The sequence below is a fragment of the Brassica napus genome, chromosome A1 (genome assembly GCF_020379485.1).
Source record: "Brassica napus cultivar Da-Ae chromosome A1, Da-Ae, whole genome shotgun sequence".
Classification (NCBI taxonomy): domain Eukaryota; kingdom Viridiplantae; phylum Streptophyta; class Magnoliopsida; order Brassicales; family Brassicaceae; genus Brassica; species Brassica napus.
The window spans coordinates 26,137,170-26,150,388 of record NC_063434.1 but is presented as its reverse complement, the minus strand read 5'-3'; the positions used below and the strand labels follow the sequence as shown (position 1 = coordinate 26,150,388).

Below are 13,219 nucleotides of genomic sequence, written 5' to 3'. Positions count from 1 at the left end.
CGGGTCCTGCTAAAAATAGTTAATTAATAGTGTGTTAGGTACATAACTATATAATAATGGAGAAAGTTAAAATTATGTAAGCCCCAATGATGTGATGTATTTAACAAACAGTGTAAGATTTTTGGTTATTACATGCTCAAGAGTCAACATGGCAAACAACATACCAACTTGGCCAAATGTATGGAGAAAATGTATTTTATGTATCACTTTTCTCGATATCATATCATTGCGACTTACATAAAAGGCCAGGCCTATACGGCCCAAAAGGCCCATTTGAACACCCCGACCGAACCTAGTTTAGCTTTAAGCCACAGTTTTGTCTGATTCAGCATGTCGATTCGATATATAACGCTGGAAGCTGGTAACTGAGATGGTGTACATGACGTCGGTTCCATTCACTTTAGCGAAGAGATTCGTCTCAAGATTCTCAACTTCTATACCAAAACAGGTAAAAGTCTGGGCACGTTGTTCCTCTTTTAAAGGACTAAAAAAAAGGTTTTTGCCTTTTTAATGGTTTTTGACACTGTACATTTATGTTTCCCCAGAATATGAGAGGTTTGGTATTATTTCGAGACAGGCTAGAAGGGAGAGGTCAGTGCGGGTGCTGGGTGAGCCCGTTGTAAGGATAATGGAAAGCTTCAAAAGGAGGAGAAACTTGAAAGACTTGCTTGATTATGCACGTTGACATAATTGCCAAAATTACGTTTTTCAAGTGGGCTGGTAGATGTGCAAACTTTCAACCTAACCGCTCCACCTACATGGCCTTTCTACAATGCCTTGAAGAAGAGGCTAGGAAGCTTGATGATTCTGATGCAACAGAGAGTGTATACATCGCCCAAGAGTTGATGCGTACGATGCTCTGATTAAGACTCTATTTGAGTCCAATGCACCTGATTTAGAAGTGATGTATTTGTTTGATCAGATGAAGAAGGCAGACGGTGTTTCCCCTACTAAAAACACTTACTCTGTCCTAATAGATGGCTATTGTCAAAGAAATAGAGTGGACAAGGCTCTGTTGCTTCTTGAGGAGATGGATGAGGAAGGTCTCCCACCTTTTCCTCCAGTGTATTGCAGCTTCATAAACACTCTTGGAAAGGCAAATGAGCTGTCTAAGGAAGATGAAGAGAATCTCGGAAATGTGATGATCAAACATTTTGGGAAACATCGAAAACTCAAGGAAGCTGTTGTTGTGGATCTTCTCAAGGACCAAGGAAGTGGTCTTGATGTCAATGCGCTTATGTCAGGAACGGCGAAGAATATCCTTTCTCTATTAAGATTATACCTTTTGAAATTTGATCAATGGTGAATGTTTTTTTGTTCATTTATAACCTGTAATGTCCTTTGCTTTGGTAATGGCTTCACTAGATGACATGGGAAGCAGGATCAATGAGCATGAGCTAAAAGCTGAGATTGGTGTACAAAGCACTCCTCCTCCAAATCAGACGAGACACCCGCTGGTTCCCCCTAAAATGGTGGTTCATGCTCAAGTTATTAGCAAGCTTGGCTAATTATGTTGTGTTGTACTGTATAATATTATTTAGTTTTAGTTATGATGATTACTTTTCTGTGTAATAAAGTAACTCTATTAATAATTCAGATGGAATTTTGAAAAATTACTTTAAAAGAAGATTTTATTTTGAAAACTACACATTTTTGAGGATTACTCATTATTCGGTTATAATAGATGATCTGACTTCAACATGTTCACTAGTAAAACAATGATTTGTTCAGATGACCAAACACAACAATCTGAAACCAACTAGCATTGAGATGTTAGAATCTTGTTTTGTGTTTGCCTTTTAGAAATCTTTAAATGATAGAATGTTTCTTAACAAATTATTTCAAAGTCATCATCTGCATAATAAAACCCATAAAATTATGATTTAACTCACCACCATAAATCAAAATTGCTTTAGGCATGAATAGATATTATAAAATTTTCAAATATTATGATTTTGGACTTATTATAATCAATATCCCTTTTTAATTTCACATTTTAAAAATTCAAAAAGAAAGTAGCAACACAAGAAACCTAACTAACTCCATTAATTAGGAGGAGGAGCGTGAGTCCAGCGTGGCAAGTAGCCGTTACACACCCACAAGCCGTTCACATGCTTACGTGGCACGACAGCTATTTTTATTTATTTAAATTATAATAGATATAATAAAAAAAAGATATGGTCGTCGTTGAAATTTACGACAGAAAATCCGACCGTTGTTTGAGACTTTGAGCTCATCTTCTTCTTGCCCGAAACAGAACTCACATTCTCAAAAAGCTTCCTTTTTTTCTTTCTCTTAGATCAAACACAAAACCTAGAGAGGAAACAGTTGACCTTGTTCTTCTCTTACTCTTCGTGACGAAGATGTTGGGAGATTACGATATAACGGAGGAAGACATGGTAATCGACGAAGCTCAAGGCTACCCTATAGCTTACGCAAAGATCTGTCGCGATTTAGACGCTTTCCCGTACAGAAATGGACCTCCTTTCACCTTCATGCCTTACATCCTTCAGCAGAACGAGGTAATAATCTGTTCGAATCACATGTTCGCCAGATCGAAAGTTTGATCCTTATACACTTTGTTGTTGTGTTGTTTGTCTTAAAGAGCTCAAGATGCAGAGAAGCAGATCAGATGTTCCCTGTGATTGATCCGAAAGCAAGACCAGCAACAAAACCAAAGATCTTCCTAAGTCTACTATGGAAACAACTCAATCATCTAGGGTAAGCACTCATTGATACACTAATCAAGCATAGGCCAAAATATTAGAAAAAAAAATTATATAAAAAATATATAGGTTTAAAAAAATTATATAAACCATTACTAAATTGTATAACCTTTAATATCTCAGGACCTGCCATGACACTAACACTAGAGTAGTAGATTTTCTGATTCTAATGATTTTGATTTTATTTATTTATTTGTAGAAATGCTGGGTTTGATCCAGCTGTGATCCGGATTGATCCATATGGGAATGTTCTCTACTTCCACGCTGATTCAGCTTCTCCTCTCGCTTGGGGGTTTGATCATTGGTTCCCTTGCTCAAGTAACTAACTAAACACATCCCTCAAGTTTTTATCTCATTTTAAGGTTACATGTTTGTTGTCTGATTGATTAAAAAAGCTTTCGAATTGATTTAGGAGGAGGTTTAACAGTACCAAGCAATTTAAGGATAGTGCAGTGGCAAGCACGCAAGAACAAGAAGGACAAACTCGAGTTCCTCGTACCATGGTGGGATCTTCAAGTCGGCATCTCAGTGAACCAGTTCCTCTCCATTTTCGCCGCTTCGAGTTCTGATTTCAAGAGGAGAGCCTTTTCATTCTTGTTCAAAGAAGGCGAAACCGAGGAGCTCAACGGCTCACAAACAGTTGACTCGCATCGTTTCCCGCAGCATTTTGTTGAATCAAAAGACAAGTTTGGTCTTGCCTCAGCTGCGGTTGTTGTCTCTAGAAGAGAGCCTTATGACCCTTCTTTAGTACTGAGATCACTTGATCATAATCGTCAAACACCTGGTTAGTTAACTAACTAGTACTCTCGGTTTTTTGGTTATAGATAAACACTCTTTTATCCAATGTTTAAGAAACAGCTTAGTCGATTTATAAAGGATCAGTGCTTAGGTGGGCGCCTAGACCGATTTTTTTTTAAAGTTTTAACCGACTTTTTTAATAAACCGATATTTTATAACACTGCTTTTATATATTGCTATACTGAAGCAACTATGTATACTGCAGCGAGGAAGATGAGACTCAAAGAGAATGAGACTCCAGATTTGATGAAGAATCCTTATCAAGCCATTGTTGCTGCTAGGGACTCGCTGAGACACCGAGAGGAGGCGCAGAGTATGAGAGTGGAGATGAAGAAGCTAGATGAAGAAATGAATGATTTGAAGAGAAAGAACAGTGAAGAGCAGGTTAGTATCCAGGAGCTTGAGAGCGAGCTGATTAAGCGGAGGAGAAGAGCTGAGAAGTGCAGGAAGTTGGCGGAAGCTCAGTGCTCTTATAGGAACACACTCGAGAAGATGATCCGTGATGCTATGCACCAGTAAGAGAGCTTCTCTTACATACAACAATACTATTTAGATATGTTTGGCTCAATATTCATTTTGTTTTGTAGGAGTGTTGTGTATAAGGAACAAGTGAGGTTAAACCAGGCGGCTAGTGGTGCACTGATGGCGAGACTAGAGGCGCAGAAGGCGATTTGTGACGGTTCGGAGAAGGAGCTTCACAAGAAGTTTAAGGAAAGAGAGGAGCTGGAGAATCAAGTGAGGCCTGAACTGGAGAAAGCAAGGAAAAGATCAAGAATCTTGGTGAATGATGAAGATGGGCTGCTGCTGGAGGATAGAGATAAGAAGCTGTCTTTGTATCTCCCTGGAACAAATGAAGATACCTCATTACAAAAGGAGTTGAGAGTGTACCTTGAAGAAGAAGAACATAAAGCAGCAGCAGCTTCTGAGAAGCATGGGGAAATAGAGGAAGTGGAAGAGGAGCAGAAGACATTAGAAGATGTTGAAGAGAAGCTTGAAGAAGGGAAGAGAGGGAGCAGAAGCTTTAGAGCATTTCATGTATTCAAGGAACCAGAGAATGAGGAAGATGAGGAAAGCAGGAGAGAGCGAGGGAAAGGAAACGTCGAGAAATGGCTCCACGTTTTACTGGAAAGCAACAGCAAAGACAACCTTCAAGGTGAAAGAAGCAATAAGATTGATGAAGTGATTGAGAAACTAGACAACAAGTTCCCTCTACTTGAAAAGGTTAATGAAGAAGAAGAAGATGTGGCTGAGGAGGCAAAGAACAAGGTGGAAACAAGAGGTGAAAGCAGCTCACGTAGAAGCAGAACCAGTTTTGATTTGAAGAACACACCGGAGAAGAGCGGGAGAGATAAAGTGGTGAAGAGGTCAGAGAGTGCTAGAGCTTTCAGAAGGATCCCATCATCTCCTTCACTCTTCTTCGGAATGAAAAAGGGAAATGACCTCGTCAGGAAGAAGCCTGTGGTCTCAGGTCACGATGAAGAGAACGAGTATCTCGTTAAGAACAACTTCATCAAGTCATCTTTCCAAACAATCAAAAGAGCTGTCAAATTCTAGACCAACCTCTTCATAATATTGCATTTGTTCTATCATGTGATCAAATATTATGTTGCGATTGATGCAATTGAGTTAGTTAGCTTCGTGTTATTACTTTTTTTCAGTTTCAGGTTTTTGAAAATGTATTTGTAGAAAGTTGATTATCCATGTAATGTGTTTTATAAACCATATTGATATAAATAAAATTTTAGCCGGAAGAAAAAAAAAAGATTAGAAAACTTATGCAACTGTTTTCATATGAACAAACACCAAAACATTAAATCAGAAACAAGAGCCAACAAACAAGTCACACGTGAGTCTTTAACAAAACAAACAATCTCCCAAGAGTTTTCTCTCTACTAATGTCTTAACACACAAACGATTATATTTAAGCAAAAAGGTTCGAGAGACAGAGACAAAAGCTACTCTTGGCCAGATTTGTTGATGAGAGACTTGTGGATGTGAGGAATGACACCACCACCAGCAATAGTTCCTTTGATGAGAGTATCAAGCTCTTCATCACCGCGAATAGCGAGCTGCAGATGCCTCGGCGTGATACGCTTCACTTTCAGATCCTTGCTCGCGTTGCCAGCGAGCTCGAGGACTTCCGCGGTTAGATACTCCAAAATAGCGGCTGTGTAAACCGCTGCGGTTGCGCCAACGCGTCCGTGAGCGGTTGACCTTCCTTTCAACAGTCTGTGGACTCTCCCAACTGGAAACTGCAAACAAGGGACAGAGAAACATGTACTTTTTGTCGTTTTTTAAAGACATAAAAGATTCAACAGTATCATTAAATATGGATAGTACTTTATTGTCTAACCTTCTTACACAGTTTAATTTTATCGTCAAAATCTATGGAAAACAAACAGAGAAGATAAACTCAACTCCATCTCTAGACTATTATAATCTACATCAGAACGTTACAGATCCGTCACTTATACGGTTCACACATCCCAAGAGAAGTGAGAGAGAGAGACCTGAAGACCAGCACGAGAAGAGCGAGTAGTTGGTTTCTTCTTGTCTTTGTCCTTGTCGTTGCCGCTGGATTTCCCCATTATCAGCCCTTTCGCTCCTTTTCCTGACATTTTCCCCGCCTAAAAAAACAATCACCAGTCTTACACGTAGAGAGAGAGAGAGAGAGAGAGAGAGAGAGAGATCCGGAGCAGATAAATTAAAAGAGAAGTAGACGGACGCCTTTCTCAAGTTAAAGTCAAGTGGATTGATTGACTTTTTTATCTCTGTCTTTTTTAGTCATATTGACATTTTTACCCCTCGGCCCAAGTCTCATCAAAAGCCCATGGCTAATGGATAAGATATAACAAACTGGGTCCTTCTATTTAGTTTTAAACAGGAACGTCTCTCTTTTTCTTTGTCTTTTTTTAGTTTGGCACCGATACTTTAATCCTACTGTTTGCGGAGGACTCGTTGACCTTAAATAGAAGAGCATTTTAACATTATTTAAGCCCCATACCAACAGCTACTACAATTAGTTTTTTTTTTTTTTTTTTTAACTCAACATCAACTTTTCATTAACCAATTTGGGAGGAACATGATTTACACCACAAAGGTTTTAACCACATTTACAAACTGAGACCTCTAGTATCACCTAAAGTCACTAATTGGACCTTACGCTACCTGAATTTGGACTCAGATGTAATTCAACCCGGTGAGGACACCACTCTACTTACGACACAAGTAAAGCTGCCTCTTAGACCCCTACATTCGACCTCGAAATACAGAGAAAGTAATCAAACCAGAAGACAATGAGACACAACTAGTTTCAGTTAAACTACTAACAACCGGTCGCCTAAAGATTTAAGTTCAGTCCATGTACCATTGTTCACCACCAACTGGCGCATTCCTAGTTGCTTCTCAGGTCCTCCGGTAATCACCATCCTGATCCTAAGCCTAAAACCGAACACTTTGTCCGGAGTGAAATGCGGACCTTGACTACAGCACAGAGGCAGGAGCACTGGTTCGGGCTTCGAGAGGCGCGTTGCTCGTACCACCGGACACACGCCGGCGCTGGGATGTACTAAACTCCGCCGCGCTTCACCACCAAAGCCCTCTTCTCCGGTTGACAACTCCATCGATGAGAAGCTTTGCTACGCGTCACCTCCGGAAACCAAAGGTCAAACCTCTCTACACCTTCTATTCACACCGCTCCTCCGTCATTCTCACCGCTTCAGGGGAAGGTAGATCCGTGATGGAGGAGATGTCTACCCCAACCATGCGCCGTCGCCGTGAAGGTTTTGTCGCAGATCTCGAAAACGGAAAATTGGATCTGACCAAGAGCCTTCGGTCCTAAAAGCCGACTCTATCCACCGCCGTCCGCCGTAAATCTCGCCGTCTCTCCATAGGAAGCCAAGGGCTGCGTCCAATGACCGAAAGACCACTCCGGAGAAGATCTCAGCCAACACAGAGAACCGAGCATATCGACCTAGGTTAGAGACGAGGGAGAAGAGAGCAAAAGGAAAATCAAGAGAAAAGGGGAGAGAGAGCGCCTCCGGCGCCGAGAGGCGGCCGCCGGAGCTAGGGTTTTTTGTCGATGTTCTTTGCTAGAGAGAAGGGAGAGAGTGTAGAGAGAGAGGTTTTTACTACAATTAGTTTTTATAAATGTCTATTTCATCAAATCTCATTAGGTACTTTAGTTGAGTTTTGGTCGTTGATTCCTGATGTTAGATTCTCCATCTGTCTCAAGCTTTCTCCTCAAATCCTTGAAGTCATCGTCACCGATCTCACCGTTCATCTTCTTGTTTAATGCGTACGCTTCACCCATCTTCCTCTTGCACTCCTTGCTTGCTGCATCATGCATAACCACTGCCAACAACAAACTCACAATTGTTTGCAAATGACTTTCCTTTCCCTAAATATAAATACACTGTATATTGATTCTAGTTTCACAATTTTTTTAAGCTAGAGTCACAGTTATATTCATATCTTTCTAAGAGTATATGTAGATAGAGAAGGGAATATTAACTTGGCTTTGGGTAGTCCTTTCCGACTATGCACTTAGCTTTAGTTTGAACGCTCAACGGCGCTGTCCATGGCTCATAAATATACTGCTTTGGCATATCTATATCAGAAACACTTATTTAGCCAGTGAGAGAATAGAATGGTTAACAAACTTACAAGGGTAATGGAACTAACTTCAGTTACCTTTCAGGACCGGGAGAAAATGCCTAATGTACTTGCCATCAGGATCATACTTCTTTCCAAAAGATACAGGTGAGTATATGCGATTGTACTGAAAACCACCACCATATAAACATCGTCTTAGAATCATAGAATGGAAGCATAACTAAAGAAACTTTGGAAACAAAAGGAGGAGGTAATGCCTGATAAAAGAAGGAGGAACATGATAACCACATCCAGTTCCCATTATTAATTGCCCAGTCTGAATCAATCAAAAGCCTCTCAAACACATCACGCCCTTGTTCCCAATGTATGAACTAACACCAGAAACAACATCATATGCATGTCAGTGAGATTTTCTAAGGTAAGGAGAATCAATAACAGTAGAGGCAGCAGCATTACCAGATCCCCACGAGTTAGGAAACAGGCGACAGAGTGACGCGCTAGATGGTGCATCCAACCCCATTTCAGAAGCTATAAATTACAGATGACAGAAAGATTCATACAAGGAAAGCTCAAAGAATTCACTTTGACTAAAATCAAACCTGAACCATGATGGCATCAATCCAAGGGTATCCTGTCTTACCGTCCCTCCAAGCAGCCAACATATCATGATCCTCTTTCCATGGAATCTATGTTACATATGGAACAAATTTGTCAAAAAGCATTTAAAATATCCGAAGTAAAAGAAACTTGATAAAAGAACACTCAAATAGCTAGCTAGATACCTGTTTGCAGATTGGGTTTCCCTTCATTTTGTCAAAGTTACGAGTTCCAAACGCAGTGGTATAGAAAAACTCTCGCCACAACAACTAGATAGACAAAAAAAAAGGAGAGATATAAGCTTTCCGCAGTCAGTCAAACAGCGTAAGAAACTGTTAATCAATGACTGACCTGTCCAAGGAGAGAAACTGGCGGCGATGTATGCTTTTTCACATCCTTATAAACACGTTGAAGGCATTGATAAAAGTACCTCGAAGACAGGCATCCAAACTTCTCCAACGTCAGGTAATAATAGACAGCAAAAATAAGTAAACAAACTATCTCAGTAACTCACTTTCAAATAAGGTGACAAAACAGTAGTTGCGGGCTTTAAGAATGCAGATGGATCACCCTTTGGTTTCTCAAAGTTCGCCACCCATGCCTACACTTCAAATAAAACACATAAAGGGTTTACAGTCCTATTGAAGGGAAAGCTTCCAAAGTCCTTGACCATACCTTATCACTGATTGACTTGTGCAATCGTTTCAAAGCTTCTGATTCACCTCCTCTAAAAGGCGTCCATTCATCCTACACACATTTAGACGAGCAGCATAAGTTTCTCAGACGGAAACGTTCTTAACTACTATAAGAAACAAGATCATCTCTTAACTTGTTCATCCTCTCTGTAACCAAGCTCCTCAAGTGTTGGAACTTCCGAAACTCCAAGACTCCCAACATCTCCAATCGGTGGAAGTGAAGAATAAGACATCACAAGCTCAGATTCAGCACAAGAAGGCTCCCCAGCGATCTTCAGAAACGACTGATAACTCAAAGGTGCCTTCCCACCATTCTTACTCGCACGAAAACACAGAATCTTCACAGTTCCATAAAAAAAAAAAATCTAAAGCAAGGGCAAAAGAACTTACTTTCTGTATAATATCCGTAGGATTGAAAAGAGTATGGCTCACTGGAGAGAAAACCTCAACACCAACCGAAGAAGCATACTCCTACAGAGACGAACATAACTTGAATTAGCTAAAGCAAGATCAAAACTTTTCAAGGCGTAATGTTAATCATTACCTTGACTTTAAAGTCTAGAGCTTGGTAATACGGATCAGTATCATACTCAAAGCAAAGCCTCTTCACCTTCCACTATCAATCACAAACCCATTTTTCAATTTCACAAAGTTTTGAACTTTCTCACTAAACACTACATTACCTCTTGCAAGCAACGAACCAGGACCTCACCGGGTTCGCCTCTCAGAACCAGCAACCGCGAACCGAGTTTCTTCAAACCGGAATCGAGATCCTTGAGGCTCTCCAGCAAGAACCGGATCCGGTTTACTCCCGCGCGCGACGAACCGGGGGAGAACGCAGATGGGTCCGGATCCATGTAACGCGGGTCGATCACGAAAACCGGGTACATGGATCCGGAGGAGGCCTTTGAGGCGTGTTCGAGAGCCGGGTTGTCGTGGACACGGAGACCTTTACGGAACCAAATCAGTGAATTGGATCCGGTAGACATTGATGTTATGGGGTTGAGACGGTGACTTGACGGTGAACAGACGGAGGAAGGTAGTCGTCGCATGAAATTTGTCGGATAATTCTGGGAAGATTTTCGCGCCTTTGGGAAGGTGGTTAACTTATCGTGCGGTTGGTTGAATTACGCTCCTCAACTGTGTGTTTTGACTAATATGCGCGCTAATCGGCGTAGGATAAAGGAAGCGTGTAGGTTATTCTAAACGGTTGTGTTTGTTCCACGTCATCACTGTTGAGGAGTTTCGTTTCAGTGATGTGTTCAATTTTCCAACGTTTAAGGTGATGATTAGTTTCTGGTTTTAGTTTTTGGTTTTTAGATTTTGGTTTTAGATTTTGGTTTTTGGTTTTAAACTTTTACATTTTGGTTTTTGATTTTCAGTTTTTTGTTTTGGTTTTTGGTTTTTACATTTTAGTTTTACTGTATTCTTAGTTTTTTCATAAAATAGGCAATATATTGTTTTAAAATAATAATTTAAAAAAAACTCATTATTCTATCAACATCAACCTCACATTATCAAGGAAAACTTCAAAGCACTCGAGCAAAAAAATGGTTACACCATCAACTCTTGCCGTTAGAGCTGGAAATTTAAATTATTACCCGCAGGCCCCGCCCCGTTGGATCCGCCGCGGGGCGGATGCGGGTCGAACCATTAGAAATTTTTAAATCGGGGATGCGGATGCGGGTCGAGATTATTTTGAGCGGGGCGGAAGCGGGTCAGCCGAATTTGATTCGCGGATACCCGCCAACTAGCAAATTAAAAAAAAAAGTTTATTTTTTTGAATTTTTTTTTTCCGTAAAATATATAAAAATACAATAAATATTTATATAATTTTAATTATAAATATATTATTTTAATAGTATTTTTAAAATAACTATTATATAAATAAAAAATAATTATTTTTAATTAAAATAATTATTATATAATTAGAAAATAATCATTTTTAATTAAAATAACTATTTTTAATATAATTAATATTACCCGCGGGTTTTGGCGGGGCGGATGCGGATATAAAATTTTTAGTTGCGGGTTATGCGGGTCGAGTTTTTAAATCGTAAAAATGATTCAATCCGCGGCGGGACGGGGCGGGTCGGGGCGGATTGACCCGCGAACCCAGCACTACTTGCCGTCCCAAAAACCTTTAATGACCTTGAAAGAGATTTTTTATAACAACGAACTTTTTGTTAGGTGAATTCATTGTTGGGAAACCTGCAACTTCCAAAAGCCAAACTTATTCATGGGAATTGAATTGCTTTTCATAAACTCAAAGGTATTCTTATAAATTTAAATTATTCTAATCCATAATTTTATTGTTAATATTCATACTAACTCTTTCGTGATCAAACCATTATAGTTAATAACTATTCAAGCGTTTATCCCGAAACACTTCTTTCCTCGCCAAATCAGGTATTGGTTCATGATGGTTTAGTATTGTTTTTGGTTTATTAACCGGTTTAACATGGTCCTATTGTAAATATACTTTAAGTTGGTTTAGCATATATTATGCTTAAAATAACTTAAATTAAATAATAGTAATATCATGCTTAAAATATAATTTTAGAGAGTTTTCAAATATAGTTTACAGAACATAATAGGTGATGAATTTAATTTATTAAATTTGTTTATTACTTAAAAATAAATTTTTCTAAAAACATATTGAGTTATAAATATCAATGATGGATTGGTGAGTATAACATGAAGACAAAAATATAAATATTTGATTTTCAAGATAAGAAATTCAGTTTTTATTCAATTACTCAATATATAATATCTTAAATTATTTTTTTAAAAATATACATAATTTATATATATATATTAATCTTCCAAACTTAAAATATTATATTATATATGAATAATGTTTTTAAATAAAAATAATTTCTGATTTAATAATAAAATAAAAAAATAAATGTTTATTTTCAAATAATGGATGTAATTTACATTATACTATCATTTAACAAGTATTAGATACGTTTTGATATATCATTGTTTTCTATTTCCAGAAAACAATAAATTGTTAAACATCAATATCATCTAGGTTAAGTATACGAACAACACCAATTCAAACATCACAAAAAATATTTACATAAACATTATAATACAATAATTTAATCAAAAAAATACAATTTAAAAAAACAATATTCAAAAAAATAGTTATATACTTAATATTTGAAAATCAAATATATTTTTGCTAAAATTGTACTTACCTGACCAAGGAGATCGGCCATCTTTTTACTGATTGATCGATTGTTGAGCATGTGGTCAATCTGAAAATACTCTGCAGTTTAATTAAATATCTAAAACATTTATTCTAACACTCAACAAATAATTTTGCTAAATATGATAATTAGATAGCCAACAAAATTGCAAAAAAATATTTAAATAATAAAAAATATGTTAATTTAACGTGTTAAAATTTAAAAATAAATTTTAATTATGACATGCATCTTAACATTTACTAGAGTTTATCCCGCACATCGTGCATGTATATTTTTATTTTATAAATATTTAATTTTGATATTATTATATAAATTTAAATATGCAATTTATATCTTAGTGTTATGTATTTTATAACTCTTTAAGTTTATTGTTTAGGTTTCTTATTACTTAATGTAGGAGTTTGTTTTATAAATTTTACCTTTTTTATTACGTTTTCGAGTTTTCATAATTTGAAATAATCAAATAAAAAATATTCTTCAACATATGATTTTTGAAAATATATAGCTGTAGAAATAAATTTTTAACATATGTTAATAACTTCATTTGTATAAAAAAATCTGACATGATTAA

The 13,219-nt window shown here is 37.7% G+C and overlaps 4 protein-coding genes across 7 annotated transcripts; 2 read left to right on the top strand and 2 right to left on the bottom strand.

Moving 5' to 3' along the window:
• Positions 1–370: 370 nt before the first annotated feature.
• Positions 371–1,972, top strand: LOC111201779 (pentatricopeptide repeat-containing protein At3g16010-like). The gene is made up of 3 exons (XM_048741203.1): positions 371–448; positions 546–619; positions 820–1,972. Exons 1-3 carry the CDS (start codon positions 371–373, stop codon positions 1,304–1,306), a joined length of 639 nt encoding a protein of 212 aa, XP_048597160.1. The 3' UTR covers positions 1,307–1,972.
• Positions 1,973–2,189: 217 nt separating this feature from the next.
• Positions 2,190–5,168, top strand: LOC106349549 (trichohyalin). 2 transcript variants are annotated; one of them, XM_013789547.3, is made up of 6 exons: positions 2,190–2,522; positions 2,606–2,721; positions 2,926–3,044; positions 3,139–3,510; positions 3,712–4,039; positions 4,112–5,168. In XM_013789547.3, exons 1-6 carry the CDS (start codon positions 2,364–2,366, stop codon positions 5,076–5,078), a joined length of 2,061 nt encoding a protein of 686 aa, XP_013645001.2. In that variant the 5' UTR covers positions 2,190–2,363; the 3' UTR covers positions 5,079–5,168. The 2 variants fall into 2 exon arrangements, with proteins under 2 accessions (XP_013645001.2, XP_013645009.2); XM_013789555.3 differs by having other exon boundaries at positions 2,191–2,522; positions 3,730–4,039.
• Positions 5,169–5,297: 129 nt separating this feature from the next.
• LOC106349565 (probable histone H2A variant 3) lies at positions 5,298–6,272 on the bottom strand. Its single transcript, XM_013789564.3, has 2 exons — positions 6,035–6,272; positions 5,298–5,776 (listed from the first exon to the last, which is right to left on the bottom strand). Exons 1-2 carry the CDS (start codon positions 6,140–6,142, stop codon positions 5,480–5,482), a joined length of 405 nt encoding a protein of 134 aa, XP_013645018.1. The 5' UTR covers positions 6,143–6,272; the 3' UTR covers positions 5,298–5,479.
• LOC106349575 ((6-4)DNA photolyase-like) lies at positions 6,072–10,576 on the bottom strand. 3 transcript variants are annotated; one of them, XM_013789572.3, is made up of 15 exons: positions 10,114–10,575; positions 9,975–10,046; positions 9,821–9,901; positions 9,565–9,744; positions 9,411–9,482; positions 9,250–9,336; positions 9,087–9,185; positions 8,921–9,004; positions 8,738–8,824; positions 8,595–8,666; positions 8,396–8,509; positions 8,217–8,304; positions 8,038–8,133; positions 7,665–7,877; positions 6,072–6,547 (listed from the first exon to the last, which is right to left on the bottom strand). In XM_013789572.3, exons 1-14 carry the CDS (start codon positions 10,480–10,482, stop codon positions 7,705–7,707), a joined length of 1,674 nt encoding a protein of 557 aa, XP_013645026.1. In that variant the 5' UTR covers positions 10,483–10,575; the 3' UTR covers positions 6,072–6,547; positions 7,665–7,704. The 3 variants fall into 3 exon arrangements, with proteins under 3 accessions (XP_013645026.1, XP_022543685.1, XP_048595103.1); XM_022687964.2 differs by lacking the exon at positions 6,072–6,547 and having other exon boundaries at positions 7,627–7,923; positions 10,114–10,576; XM_048739146.1 differs by lacking the exon at positions 6,072–6,547 and having other exon boundaries at positions 7,627–7,877; positions 10,114–10,574.
• Between the last annotated feature and the right edge of the window lie 2,643 nt (positions 10,577–13,219).